The sequence below is a fragment of the Falco peregrinus genome, chromosome 10 (genome assembly GCF_023634155.1).
Source record: "Falco peregrinus isolate bFalPer1 chromosome 10, bFalPer1.pri, whole genome shotgun sequence".
Classification (NCBI taxonomy): Eukaryota; Metazoa; Chordata; class Aves; order Falconiformes; family Falconidae; genus Falco; species Falco peregrinus.
Window position 1 is genome coordinate 18,782,476 of NC_073730.1, and position 15,812 is coordinate 18,798,287.

Here is a 15,812-nt window from a genome sequence, read left to right on the forward strand (position 1 = left end):
CCGGCCGCCGGCGACGGGGCGCACCGCACCGCCACCCCCGCCGCGGGGCCGGGCAGGGGCCGCGGGCTGCGGCTCAGTTCCCCTCCTGGGGGCAGCGGACGGCGGCCCCGGCGGGCTGTCCGTACACCCCTACCCTCCGAGCTCCAGCCGTAGCCCCGCGAGGTGCCAGGTGCCCCCGGGGGAGCGGCGGGGGCTGCGGGGTGCCGGCTCTCCGCACGGAGCCCGCCTGTGCCGCCGGCGGTGCCGCGCTCTCCCTTGTCTCTCCCTCTTGCTTGCCGGGATGCTCCCGGTCCCGTCCAGCGCCCCCGTGTCACGGTGCCGCGGCGGGCAGCCCGGCTGCGGGGAGCGCGGAGCGGGGCAGGCGGCCCCGGGGGCCAGCGCAGCCCTGCACCCGGGCGGCAGCGGGGCCCTGGGGCCCGGGGTGCCGCTGCGCCGCCAGGAACACGGCTGCGTGATCTCCTTTCTGGTACCCAGCTGTTGAAACACAGCGAGCGGACAAAATCTGCAGAATTCACGTTCAAGAGCCGAGTCTGCTCTTCTGTTAACAGGGACGATCAGCTGAGGTGCCCCGTATTTCCATGCTCTGCAATAGGCAGAGGTACTTCTAATGCTTCGTCAATTGCGATGCAAAGGTAGAGCTCGGCTCTCCTCTGTAGTTTGCCTGAAAGCAGCCTAGGCAAGATGATTGTGAACTTTTGATAGTTGTAATGATATTATAGAGGTTACCGGTATGCGTCTCGTTTTGTAAAGTGTTTATTTTATTCTGGCTGTGGTTTAAGTTTACCGAGAGCTCCGAGTGGGACAGAGAGAAGGATTGTTGTAGCGAGGATTATGCTGCTAGAGCGTGCCTAGTGTGTAATCTGGGTGCGCTTGAACGCTTGTGAGCAGTTATGTGGCTGCCTGAAGGTGGCCTTCCCAGGAGATCTGTGTGTTTAATGGCTGTGGCTGTGGGACCTCAGGAATTGTCTTGACTGTAATTTAAAAAAGGGGTTTATTTGATATCTGTAAAAGGATATTGCTGATAGAGAAATGTACATTGAATCACGGTAAAATAGAATGGTAGCAGAGATGCAGTTTACCTGAGTTCAAAATCAGAGATAGCTTCAGCATGTGTAACGATATGCTTCTATCTTGTTTACCTAATTTACTTGACTATAGAGAAAGCAACCTGGTTGCTTGCCTGCGTTAAGAAATCGGAATTCTTTGTGAAGGGGTCAGGTTTCCTTAGCATATATCAAATCAGTCAATTCCTTGCAACCTAGACCACCTTTTTGTGGAAATGCCATTAGGTCAGACCTGCTGTCTGTATAGGGCTGTCTCTGCAGGTTAAATAATTAAATGCCCACAGCTGCATGACTCCTAAATCTCTTGCCACATTTGTTGACTGAATACTTGATTTTAAAACATAACCAGCCTTGTGTTACCCTTGTTTCTTGAGAGTGCCAAGTTGTAGAATGTTTGAAGAGCCATCTACAAAACATACAGAAAGAAGCCCTGAAAGAAGAGTCTTTCATGGGGGCGGGAATTTGAGCTGTATGCTTTTACCTTAATATAGACAAGAACAGTGTACCCTATCTAGACAAGAAAACTAGCGTAAGAAATCAGGGATGTACTCATAAAATGGTTATAAAATCACATTTTTTCATCATTTTTTCTCCTTTTAGAAATACTGACAGAGTTGACTGTTCTTCTGGATGTGGTAATTTCTCATCTTAAGCCAAATGCTGCCCAGAGAGTGTTCAGGCCACCAGGCAGGGAGCCTCCTTTCTCTGAACCACAGTGCTGTTGAGGGTTCTTTTTAGGCCATGCTGCCTCAAAAGGAAAGAAAATATGTCTTTTCATTCTCTAACTCTCACCTTGTCTTGTGTCTCTCCCTTTCCCTCTTCTTTCAAACTGTGAACTTGCAGCAAAGGATTTGGGAGCTTTCCCCTTGCTGGTTAGGTGCACAGTGGCATCTGTGCCCATAGGGTGTGCAGCTGTCACCCAGGAGAGGCTTTGGAGGCTGTTGTGTCCTTTCAGAAAGCCATGTTGATAGTAGGTCTCTTAAAAATTGGCAAGCAGCCCTGGACCTGCTGGCTAATCTCATGATAGAAGCAAAGGAAGATAGCTTTATTTTCAGATCTTTAAGGTTTTTAACAGCCTGGGGTCTTTGAGAGGCCCAGGGCATCTCTGTCCACAAGGTGCTATTGCCTTTCCCAAAGCACTCCTCAGGCCTGATGGATGCAAATTGGGCCATTTTCCCCAGTGGTCCTTGGAGGAGATCCAATGAGCCAGTGCACGGGGGGCAGGTGCTGGTGGTTAAACCATCCTCACTGATGATGAGCACAGGGTTGAATGCATCTGTGTCAGTGACACTGGCAACAGATTTTCGTGCCTTCTCTAGCAGCCAGGTAGTGGTATTTTTCCTTTAAGCTTGAGGTTTAGGAAAGTAGCTTGGAATGAAGAGGCTACTGCCATGCACTGACCAAACCCAAGCTCTGTACACTGCTGAATAGCCTTCAGAGGATGGAATTCTTCATTGTTGCTTGCCACAACTTGCTTTGAAGCTTATCAGTCTCCTCATCAATCTGTCACCACTAATGGGAAAAAATAAACACAGATAGTCACTGTCCAGTCATAGGAAGAGGCAAACAGCCACAAGATGTCAAAGATTATCAGACAGATAAGCTGTATTTTAAGTGGTGGAATAGCTAGTGCTTTCCTCCAAACAAATATATAGTTGCCCCCAGCTTGTGCTTGCCTGTAAAATAGGAGAGAGGATGAAGAGGTAGGAAGAGGAGAGGAAACTCAAGAGATACCTAGGTTCTAGGACAGGACATAGCCAAGGAGTTTGTTACAGCTTCATATGTGATGTTAAGTGGGGAAAAGCAGCCAGCATTCAAGTCAGCTGCCATCTTCCTTGCCACATGCTTTTGCATTTTTCTGTTGTTGTGTCCCAACAGGGCAAGTCTCCCCAAGAGCTAGGGGCCAGCTAAGGTGTGCTGTCCAGGGTTTCTGCATGCTGCTTGCTTTGTTCCTTGCAGCTACAGCAGATGATGGATCAGGCCATGTATGCATTACACAGCAGGGAGCCTGGTGGCTTAGTGGCAGTGCTGGTGGGAGAATGGAGACTGAGAACTGGCCGCTCTGCAGCTTAGAAGTTTTTGACCAGGAAAGGGTGTGTGTGTGTGTGTGTCTGTGAATGGATTCTCTCAGAAACACAGAATTTATGTATTTTTTTTAATATTTGGCCATGGAGGGCTTCCCTTATGGAAGTACAACTTCACTTTAGGTTGCACGTGGTTTCATTTACAAAAAGTTTTACTTGTAAAAAAAGGTAGAAGGAAGACTAACTTTTCCCACATATTAGAGAACCTCTAGCCCTATGGTTGTCTCTGGTCACTGTTTTTTCCTCTTAGCTGATCACTCATCTGTTCTTGACATTAGCTAGAGTGCACTGTGTAAGCCAGACATTTGTCTTTACCTCTTACTAAATGTTTCTGTATATCCAGTTACATCTGTGTAATTTAGAGCCCTGGGAGCATTTTGGAATTTCTTGCCTTCCTACATTTGCTGGGAGGTGATGGAGGCAGATACCTGACACACAGCTTGTCCCTGGCTGACACTGTGGAAGAGGCTGTTGTAATGTTGAGAGGGGTCATGTTTGCATTTTGGGCTCTGAGGTTCTTTGAGCATCCTGACTTTGGAGTTAACTAAAATGTCTTATGCTGGTTTTAATTGTGAATCCATTTTGCACCCATGTTAATAACCCAAGTTAAATAAATAAAGAGTTGTCCCGAGTTTTAGCTGATACAGTGCAATGTGTGCACTTTCCTCCTAACACAGCAATGTCCTGTCACTGAGCTTCTCATTAGATGATGCACTGTGTGACGCAGAAACTACGAACTTGAATTCTAGCCTTCAGAGTTGAAAAAAACAAAGTGAGCATCCCTTATCTGACTTGCTGTTTGGACAGCAGTCAATATTGGGTCTTTTGCAGGAGTGGCAGAACTACTCCAGCAGACATTTCATGGCTGTAGCAGGAGAAAGCCTGAAAAGAGGAATAGCTAGGGACTGGACTGGTTAATTAAACATGCCCTTACAAGCGCACTGGGATCTGAGGAGTAGTTTCCACCCTGCTCCCCTTCTGCGATTAGGACTGGAGCAATGATGCATATTTTTTAATATCCTGTACATTCTGTGCAATTTCTTGTAAAAAAACCCATGGTGTATCTGCAGTTTTGCAGTGGCAATACCAATGGTGAAATATTCCCATTATCATGCCTTACTGTTCTTTAAATTATTAATTTGTTCTGATTGCCAAAACTTAAGCTTTCACAATATGCAAATACATATGTAGGTGCATAACCAATGGACCCGATTTTGTCCAAGATCCAGCCCACTTATTTGCTTTGAAAACTTTGAGCAGATATTTTGAAGAATGGATGCTCTTTAAGATATATCATTGCAAGAAAAACAGGTTTAGTCTAATTTTATAAAGCTTCTCTTCCCTGCCCCCATAATTTGAAATCCTGTTTAAATAAGTGTTTTGCCTGAAAATCAGTGTGTCAATTTATGCATGATGTCCAGGCTGCTGGTCAGGTGAAAAGGAGAGCAGGCAGGTTTGGCAGCCGGAGAGTGGGTGGTGGTGGACGGTGCACTTTTTAAGTTGTTGTTTGAACAAACACACCTGTAAGGAATGGGAATTGGTTGGGTCTATAATGTTCTCTTTCTCCTCCCAGCATTTGCCAGGGATGATTATTTTTTTTTTTCCCCTCAAGGCAGGAACCGGGGAAGGCTCAGCCATTGGGCTTTGGTTGGCAAGTGTCTGTCAAGGGCTGGGCTTGGAGAGGGGGCAGTTGAGAGCTACCTGCTGTCTGGGTCAGGCTGGGCTGGGGAAGGGGGCCCACGAGAAGCAGTAGCACCAGTTGTGAAGTACCCCCTTCCCCTAAGGGGAGCATGGCTTGAAAACTGGGGTGAAGCCCCACAGTAAAACTGCCTAAGTGGAGGCAGGGTAAGTAATCAACCCATCCTCTGCTAGATCAGTGAATTTTGACTTTGTTCTTTTTGTTCTTTCTTTGTTTCACTGAGCAAATTGATAAAACCAGATTTTTGCTCTGTGATTTTCATACACTTGGATGTTTCTAGAATGTCTGAATTGCAAAACCTTGAATGGAACATTAAGATTTTTTCACTAAGTACTGCGCTCTCTCTGTGTACGTACATATATGTAAATATTTAAATTGTAGTATGATTTCTTGTCACCGTAGCATTACTAATACTTGGTTTATGCATACGTTATCCTATGAGCTGAAGGCAACCTGGCAGTGAACACTGAGTGTAAGGCACTTGTCTATCATGGCTGTTTGAACCATATGTTCCTGTATAAAGTGGTAGAGTTTTCTTCCTGCAGGTTTTTTTTTTTTTTTTGCTGTGCAAATCTGACTAATTAGCTGTCAAAGCTACATCACATGAAATGACAGGTGTTCAATTGCAACTGTGTTACTTTCAAATACTGTTTATTCCAGATACTCAAGCACTCTCTGGCATGGTCCAGCAAACACTTTTAGTCAATGCAGCGTTTAATATTATGAAAAAACAATGAGGTTACATACATTAAGGAGCAAGAGGGTTGAGCTGAGGCTCAAGTGTGAGTGGAGTAGTTAGTATCAGAACTATGTTTCTGATATTTTAGAAATATTTCTTCTTAGAACCAATTAGATAGAGGTTACTATAATTGTTACATAGATCTGTTTCTGTGTCTGGATGTCTAATGCTAACAGAAAGCGTAGTTCTCATTTAACAGAAGATTCAGTCACTGATAAGAGTGTGATTAGATGCTGATATGAGAATTGAGTAAAAACTAGCAGTCTGTTTTTAACTATGGTAAAAATGTGTTCTTTGCCCAACATCTAACACTTTTCACTTAAAGCAAATTTTGAGCACATAATCTGTGACAACCTTGTATATGTTCATCGCAACTGATGAGCCTATGGTACCTATCAGTATTGCATTCTTCTAAGTGAGCATGAAGTTTCAGGTCAAAATGTGATGGAATGGGATTTTTTTTACTTTGTGAAGAGCATGTATTATAAAATTTTGTCATATTACAAAACAGGAACAAAAGTGTGACACAACATTTGCAGTTATGATAAAGTGTTGTGATTCAGTGACAAGACTGATAGCAAGTCAAAAGTATCCAATGATCTCTACAGGCATTAAATTGTCATTTATTTTATAGTTTCTTTACAGTAATTATTTTTTTTTCTTTCCAGGAAGAAATTTACTACATAGTAGCCTTCATATTTGAAGACTGCTGCAAGAAAATATAAACCAGATGCAGTTACTTTATTAATAAAAGCCAGTGTAAAATATATGTACTCTATATGAGGGTGTACATAATCCTTGATCTTTGTGTAAAACGCCTTCTCAGCATCAGTGGAAAGTTGTACAATGTGATGGCTTTGATCCAAGACTTGCTGAAGTCAATGGTATTATGCCATTGACTTTCAATGTTGAATCAAGATTCTAATTCCTTGGAGTTCTGAAACTGTAGATGTTTTCTCATGTGTTCTTGTTTTTCTTTCCTTTTTAGGAAAACTCTCCTTTTTATTGCAGTATGTATAGCTGTGGGTGTTGCGCAAGTACCCAAACAAGGTGAGAAGAACACTTGTATAATCTGTTACTAGAAGAAAAGCATAAATGACTGTTGTTACTAGTGACCTTAGGTTCAGCTCCTTAATGGTGACTTAAAAGAAAATACCAGCTACAGCATAATGAGAGCAAAAGTTTAAAGCAACCGGTTTGGAAAAGATGACCTTTTGAAAATTACTCAGATTTTCTGTCTATGAAATTACTTACATATTTAAGCAAGCTTTCCATAAAAGAGAAGCCTTGTACAGTGAAAAGGCTTTGATTGTGTCACTGCAAGTGGGTGTCCTTGGGGGTGGCAAGCTATGACTGAGTTACCTTTGCACTTAGGGCTGTGCAAGCAAACCACTGTATATAATAAAGGCTTAGTCTAGGCTGGCACCATTAAAGCAAAAAATGAAATTGTGTGTTCATTTGGGTTTGCATTCAGATGCAGATGTTAGTGAGGAAATAGGGTTGTCTTGTTTTTAGTTTCTTTTTTAATCTGCCAGCTGTTATAACTGCACCAGATGTGCAGCTTGCACTAAAGAGCACTGTGGGAATATTAGTGTCCCGAAGTGGTGGAGAAACATGCCATTTTAGTAATTTTTTTATCTGCCAGGAGGGTGGCAGCATCAGTTCTCTGCCACGTTCCTTCATTGTACATGTGAAACAAGAAATAGGTCATCCTTGGTTGGTAAGTGTGTTAACTGCAAATACTCAGCTGAATACAAACAGCTGGGTTGCGTGGTTAAGAGAAGACTCATTCCTGATAACATTTTGCTGGAGCCCTGTGGGATATCTCGGCAGCCTCCCACTGTTATTCTCACCAATGATGTTTTCCTTCTCATCATTCTGTGCGACTGGCAAAGCTTGGTTGGGTTTTGGTGTTTTGTTTTTTTTTTCTTCCAGTTGCAGGTTGCTTTTCCCCCCCCCCTCTTCTCTTTGTAGTTCTGCCTTCCATTAGTTGCTTGTTGTTTGCCTGGTAAAGGCTGGTTGGTTTTTCACATTCAGCTCAATGGGGGACATATGCTTTTGTGGTGGTGGGACTTCCCCGGATTTTTCTAACAGCTGAGCCAAGTTCTAACTGGAGGAGGAGCAGCACCCATAGATGTGTGTGGCCTGCCCTGCTCCAGGCCTGCGGGGGTGGAAAGGGAAGAGGCTGCTTCAGGGAGGCCGTTTGCACTTTTCCAGTGTAGCAGGAGCAGGTGAGGGATGCCAGAGGCAGGTGTGCAATGATGGTTTGAGTTGTCTTCACCTCTCCAGCCCACCCTCCTCCTTTGCAAGGAAATAAACAATTTCACCCACTTCTCATGTGTCTCTGCCTGAGAATTGCTTTTCCAATGAAACCTCAGGCGAGGACTGTGAAGGCTGCAGGGCTGGGGGGTGGCAGCATTACAGGGCGGTGGGTACAGTCTGAGGCTTATTTGCCTCTTGGTCAAGAGTATGTCCATACACAGAGCTTAGCAGAAATGGGGTAAAGCCTCCAGTCTTGACATGCATATATTTGATTATTTTTTATTTTGTCACCAGCAGACAAAAGAGTTTTCCTACTCTTTTTTTTTCTTTTTTAAAAAAAAATTACTCCACAGCATTTCTAGATAGCCATGTGAGAAACCTTACTGAACAGAAACTCCCCTGCACCCCCTGTGCACAGATTTCCATACCTAACTGCATTGTGGTTTAAGTGTTTGCTTGGGATCAAAACAGCACATTGAACCTTGGTGCAACTCCCTGCCAGTGGGTGAATCTGTTCCCTCATGTACTTTATTTGCACAGTGTGTAAACGAAGTTGCAAAAAGCGATTTGGAGAACAGCAGATTGAGGAAACCTCAAAAAAAGAGCAGCTCAAGTAAATCCTTCAATCTCAGTATATAACCTACAGAGCTAGCACTATTCCATTTGCAGTGCTTAGCGTTTGTCAGGAAGAGGGTTGTCTGCCCGTTAGGAATATGTTAATACTTTTTTTTTTTTTTCAAAATACAACTTCCAATAAAGTTTTAATAACAACTTCAGTATTCTGCCAAATATGAAGATGCTAGCTAGAATAATTAAAATTATTTCTTTCCTGAGCTGATGGGACAGCCTGTGCATGCTTTGCCTGAGAAGCTATGCCTTGTTTGTTTTGGTAGGCCGCTATAAATTGTGTTCAGTGAAATACATGTCAAGATACAGCCTCAGCCTTTTAGGAGTAGTACTCTGAGTGTGGCTCAAGGACACACAGACTCGGTGTGTCTGGTTGGCTTTCTTATTCCAGTCACTTGGCCTGGTGTCTTAACAGGCAAGTATCTTAATTTACCCATCTACAGATGCAGCATCCCCTGGGAAATGAGCAACCTAATAAGCAATTACTCTGAGTTCTGGTGGAGCTGACTGATGAATTACACTTGTCTTTCCCTTACCCATACTGGTAAAGGGAAAATGAGCGATGTGTATACTAAGATTGCTGAAATGGGGAGAGCACCCCAAATATCCTGCCTTCAGAGTAGTCATAAGTATGGAGGAATGTGGAAAATGAACAGGAGAGACTGAACAGGAGTGTGGGATGGTCAAATAGCCAAATCTCCTCATCCTCCCTCAGTTCCTTTTTGGGGTTTCTTTGTGCCACAAGAGGGTCAGATTTTTTGCCAAAGCCCACATTAGGTTTTCCCTCTCCTCATGATGCAGTGATGTTGTGAATTTTTCAAGTCCTCCTAGGAGGTGGAAGGAAAGTACTTGATACCAAAAACCCCAAACAACTTTTCCTTCAAGAAGAGGAGCTGTTACAATTTGGGGGACTAATGGGTTGACTGAACAGTAAGTGAAGACAGATGTTGTGCAGACATGGGTAAACAAAGAAAACTGACTACTGATAGGTAAAAAAAAATAGTGGTTGTCATGCTGGGAAGAAGAGTTGAGCGAGTTGCCTGTTCCCAAAACCCTGTGTACTGCCAAGAGCTTCTGAAAGCCTTCAAATAAAATAAAAATACATGTTGGACCTGAAATGAAACAACCGGCCAAAAATGTTTGGAACAGCCTTTTGGCTTGATGGTGGGTTAACAGGCGGCAAGTCAGCAAGGAATAATTAGTTGATAGTTAATCTTTTGCTGTCATTTTTTACACAGCATTTATTTGTGTTTAGCTTTCTCGGGACCTGTCATTGTTCACAGAAATCTGTTTGCAGGATGTGGAGAATGTATCTTAGTTCTCATCATGCTCTCAGATGACTTTCCTTTTTTTAATAACTTCTAAACAGTGTGCTGTTTTCAAATCAGAACTGCCAAAATTTTGGCAATTTTGCTCGTAGTTTGAGATTTAGTAGCAATGCTTTTGAATGTAACTTTTAAATTTACTGTTTTAAGGCAATTTAAGCTTTTTGGTTTATACTTCAATTTATAATGCTTTTGACAGATCATGTGTAGTTATTTTTAGATACGAATATATAATTATAAATATTTTAAAATACCAGTACTTGCCAAATATTTCAGGTTAGGATGTGATATTTAGGCAGTGTTAGCTATGCTTTGTGCAGTCAGCTGGTCCAGTCAGGCCACAGAAGATGCCTTGGGGTATTATTAGCTTGTGTAACACCTCTGCATTGCCCAGAGCCCAGGATCTGTGTTTCTTCCTAGCTTTCACAAGGGCAATACAAGCAGAGCTTTCTTCTCCCTAACTACATGCAGACCATGCAGGACCGGGGTCCTGGGAAAGTGTAGTGGTTCATTAGCAGATGTATTGTGCTTCGAAGCTCTACTATAACCTGACCTCTGTTATCAGTTTGATGGATATAAATACAGCCATAGTAAATTAATTGCTCTGAGGCAAAACATCTTGAGAAATTGGCGTACACATGACTTTCTGCAAAGATATGCTTTCTCCATACCTCTGTCTGTGGTGGCTACCTGCCAGGATAATCTTGGCAGGTCCATGAATCTCAAACATGACTAGAAACACTACAAGGTGTGTAATTAATTTTCAAGATGTACAGTGCATTCAGGTTGATGCTTTTGGTTCCAATTTATAAACCACTCTCAAGGAAATCTCAGGCTCTTTTCATAACTTACCACTGAAACTAAGCCAACATCTGTCTATTCTTAAAGTTTGCTATGAATACGTTCAGTAAACAGAGAAAGGGAAGACTGGGAAAGGAAACCTGTTTTCCACTAAGAGTGAACATCCATTTGTTTCAGTTGCTCTTTTCTCTTAATATAGCAGAGAATTCTTAACTTTTCCTGGTTACTCCAAAATTTTTTTAGGCCATTTAATAGCTTTATTTACTTAACGTAAGCACAACGTGGATAGTAAAAGTACCCTCAGCTAAATGCTATGGGAAGTGCCAGTCTCTTCCCAGTCAGGCTTATTAGATCAGTGTAACTGTTAGATACTACTAGTAATTTTTAATATAGGCAGTTCACTGAAGTTTAAGTCTAGCTAGTTGTTCCAGTTAGGGCGGGGGGAAAGATGATATCTTCTGTGCAATGCTATTTATGAAGACTACGATGTTCTGTTTCCCCTTGCATAGAAAATCAGAAAACTTATGTTAGAGGGATCTTGAACCCATCTGGGTCTACCTCCTGCTGAGATCAAGGTCAATGTTGAAGTTAGTTCAGGTTGCTGGGTTCTGTCCAGTTGGGCTTTGAAAGTTTCCAAGAATGGAGCTTATACAATGTCGTTGCCCCCCGGTCCAGCACTTAAGTACTTTTGTGGTGAGAATGCTTTTTCTTTGTACAGAGCCGCAATTTCTTGTGTTGCAGCTCGTGCCTGTTACTTCTCAGCTTTTCTCTGTTTTCCCTATAACCCCAATTTAAATAATGGCCAACTGTAATTAGTTTTCCCAAAACTTTCCCATTTCCAGGCCAAACATGTGTCTCCTTCAGCCTTTTCTCATGTTGTGTGTTTTACCCCCCAACTTTCTTGTTGTGTATTTCCATGACTGTGTGTTACCTCAGTCTCTGCAGTGTTTCTGTAGCACCTTTCACAAACACTCAGACAAATTTTGCCAATTAATGTTATAAGTCCTGTCTTATTTTGTGACACTACAGGAAAACTGCTGGGGACGTGTGGTTTAGCTCCTAGTAAAGCCTTGTAGTGTTTCTGTTTCAGCTGTATCATAAGGTATCTAAGAGTGTCTTTATATTCTTCCTGAAGGAAGAAGGTGTTTATGCCCACCAACCTACATGCCTGAATCTGATTTAGGCAATACCAAATTAATCTGGTCATCTTTGACCTTTAGGAGGAACATGGCTTTAATTTCTTACCCCAGGTCAGATATGATGCTAGTTTTTCAGGAGGCTAGATAATTTTATTTCTACCCATTACTTGAACCTACCCATTTAGCTAGGTGAAAGATGGAGATACTGTAAGGTCCAGGCTAAGGAAAGGGTTAAAGCACAAAGCTCACATATAAGACACTAGAGAATCCACCGGTAAAAACACCACTGCCCATTCCACTCTGTAGCAAGGTCCTACAGAGTCCTGTGAAGTCCTATCCAGACTTCTGTATGCCAAAGCCAAATCTGTAGGACATAAATTGGTAGGACAGCTGGTTTCTCTGTCGTCTTAATGTCCACTGCTGTCTCCGGCTCTGGAGTGCACTTTCACTATCTTGCATGGGTAGCTGCAGCCCTGTGTTCTCTGCAAGGACAGATGAGCCAGAAGATGGGAGCACTGCCCCTTGGGTCTTGACATTTGTCCTCTTTCCTTGCTCCTCACCACTTCTGTGGAGTTCACTTCATCCTTGACCCTTACAAGTAAATTATGTGGAGGGAAAGGAGGCAGTGGCATGCTCTGTTGCATCTCCCCTTGGAAAGATCTTTTGTTTTCTTTTAGTCTGACTAACTTTGGCACAGATACATACAATCAAGGGTGATCGCACTGGGAAAACAATTCCCTCTGAAGCCAGCTCTGCAATGGTACAGGGCCACGCCTGCTGGGAGGAGAGCAACAATTCTTCCCAGGTACCAGTTGAATTGCCTCTGCAGCACGTAGTAGTAGCTCCCCAGCCTCAGCAAAGCTTAACTTTGTATTTTGCTTTGAGCCAGTGACTATCTTTTGGTGCTCTGCTGAGGTGTTACTGTGTTATAAATAGCTTGTCCATTCTTAAAAACAAAGCAACCTTCCTCTCAAATGTTTTCATTTAACTTCTCAGATAAAGAGGAAAAGCACAGTTTTATTGCAGAAGGTTTTTACATGAGAAAAAATAATTAAAATATTATCCACTCAGTAGGCAGTATTAGCCAAATAAATAAGGAACTAACAAAGTGTGTTCATTGACTATTGTGAAAAGGTTGAAGACAGAAAATGGGGATTTTTGTTTCATAAATGAATTAATATACAATGGGCATTATGTAGGCCTTTCTGTGTGTTTTTCTTTTTTTTTAAGATGGAAAATTTTTCTGGCTTTGTTTGCTTGATTTATGTGAAAGATGGTGTGCCTTACGCTAGGGATTTGTTGACCTTGCTGTGTGCAGCATATATGCTCTGGGAAGTACAGGATTGTTAAGATGATGTGTGTACATTAGTTTATATGGGTCTGAATTTATAAGCTTGTAAATGAAATCAACAGTATGCCTTTATTTCTTTTTACAGCAATAGATGTTCTTCATCAACTAGGCCTTGTGAAAGATGTTCAACAGCCCTCAGAGACAACGGTGCCCTCAACATCATCTCTGTTACCTCAGGGTGTTCGTCTAACCATATCAGGAGTTGTACTAACTAGTGATGCATATATTGAGTCCCCCGTCATTCAAGTCATACCATCAAATCTAGGGCATCAGTTCACCATATTGGTTGGGTTGTACTCTTACAGAGTGAATAATGCTTTCCTTTTCAGTATTAGGAACAAAAGTAGACTGCAGTTTGGTGTCCAGCTGCTACCAAGAAAGGTAGTGGTGTACACTGGAGGGAAGCAGTCTGTATACTTTGATTATAGTGTTCATAATGAACAGTGGCATTTGTTTGCCATTGACATTAGAGACAAGACTGTCTCGATACTTGTGGAGTGTGGAAAGAAGTACTATAGCAGGGAAGTAATTTCTGCAGCGGAGACATTTGATTTGGATGGTTTATTTACCCTGGGAAGGATGAACTCTCACTCTGTCAGCTTTGAAGGAGTTATATGTCAGCTAGATATTATTCCCTCTGCGGAAGCCTCTGCAAACTATTGTAAATATGTGAAACAGCAGTGTCGCCAGGCTGAAACGTATCGATCTGTGCTAGGAGCTCCACATGTGTCAGATGAGTTGGATATTTTTTCGAAGATGATGATTGATGAGAAAAACCAGTCAGAAGATATATCGGCTTATAGAAGTAAAGAAGCATCAAACATTCCCGTTACCAGTGTTTCTCAGATTCATTTTCTACCAGAATACTTTGAGTCAAGAAACATCTCTGCATCAGAGTTTGCAGAAGCCAAACCTCCGTTGCTGGAAGCTTGGCCTGAAATGGAACTCCAGGAAAACATCGATCTGCCTTTTCGTCAGCAAGAGACAAGCAAAAAAAGAAACATCACTAATTCCCCCACAGGATCGTATCCAAATACTTTAGATAATACCCCAGAAGATGCAGACAGGCAAAGTGAGCTTTCTCTGATCTCCCCTGTAAAACAGAGTAAAACTAAAAGCAAGGGAATGGACAAAGCCAAACAGCATTTAGGTGAACCAAGCAAAATGCAGCAATTCTTCAACACAACCCTGTACCGTTTGCCTGCTGACCTCTCTCTGGATAATCAGCTCAGTCCGGGGCAGGAAGGGGCATTTCATGATGCTGATGAGACTTATCACAAGGAAAACAGTTATGAAATTGGTATTGATAATTATGCTTATGACTATGAAGATCTTGACAAAATACTTGAAATGGAAAGTGTCAGAGGTCCAAAGGGGGAAACTGGACCTCCTGTAAGTTATCTTTACTACTCTTTTTACTATAATACAGCAACATACATTTAACAGAGGCTTTGAAACAAACCTCGCAAAGCATGCCAAAGCTGTGACTGCAACTTCTCCTGGCTGTACTGTACAAATGTTTGTCTGCTTTAAGTATGTCTCTTTCCCGCATGTAATTTTGGTGTAAATGTTGTATATTTTTGTTTACTGGAAGAATACAGACATTCACATTCTGGTGAGGTGGTAGGCAACCCAGACTTTTTTAAAATTTGAAATGCAGACAGATGTTTGTAACTGTTAATTATGGAGACTGTTCACTTAATAAAATTACAGGATACATTCATACAGTACACATGTAGACACCGATTCATGAAAAGAACAACCAGGCTGTTTGGGAGACTGACATAGTTTTCTCAGTTGAGCAATGTTCAGAATTCATAGCTGTAGAAACAGTCCAACTGCAGAATCTAGACTGATAAAACAACTCGTAACCCAAGGTTATGGGGTCATGCAAACCTGTATGTAAAATTAATTTTAGAACAGTCTTACAAGATTTTGTGATGTTTTTTCAGTTTACAGGGTAAGTAATCCCTGAAACAATTACAAATACACAGTAGAGCTTTTAATAGAAACCTGTTTGTCCTTTGTTATTGTGTGCACAAGGCTCATAAATGTTTTAATACATTACAATGGAATCAATATGTATAAAGCTACAGACAAAAAGAAAAGCAGTTCCTGCTTAGCCTGGGAAATACGATAGTTAGTGCTTGTTTGAGTTTTTGGTTAAGATGTTTAAATTAGTGTGGAGTAGATAATTCCACTTGCTCTTCTTTATTTTTGTGCGTGTGCATTTGTGTGGTTATTACTGGAAAGCAATTTGATATGTTAAGCAGTTCCTAATATACATTTGAATGTGCCCATAAATTTATTGCGTGTGTTCTTTCAGCACTGAAATTTCTTTTTTCTTAAGGTAGTCAGCAACTGAAAACCTATTTAGAAGTTCAATTTTTACTCTAAACAGGATCCAGAAGATGTAAAGGGATTGTTACAGAATTGAAATATGTGTTAACAATTAATTCACATTAGGCCAGGGGTACTCTTGCTTAATCTTTTTTTCAATGTGAAGTCAGACTTTTTTTTTCTCTTTATGTCCCTTATGATAGTTTTTACGGGGACGTATCCCTAAGTATGTAGCTGTCATCAACATGAGGTTAATTTCCATTTTTGGAGCTTAGGATGTTTAGTAACTGCTAATGGAAGCTTTTCATTTTAGCACATAGCTTGTACGTTGTGATTTCAGTCAGTTACAGCCAAGAAAGTTAAATCAATTCTTTTTTACGT

The 15,812-nt window shown here is 41.9% G+C and overlaps 1 protein-coding gene across 1 annotated transcript in view; it reads left to right on the forward strand.

Moving 5' to 3' along the window:
- Positions 1-15,812, forward strand: part of COL24A1 (collagen type XXIV alpha 1 chain) — a 147,748-nt gene that overhangs the window by 297 nt on the left and 131,639 nt on the right. The window contains 2 exon segments of the mRNA XM_055815621.1: positions 6,575-6,636; positions 13,177-14,483. Of these exon segments, the coding sequence (XP_055671596.1) occupies positions 6,575-6,636; positions 13,177-14,483 (1,369 nt within the window).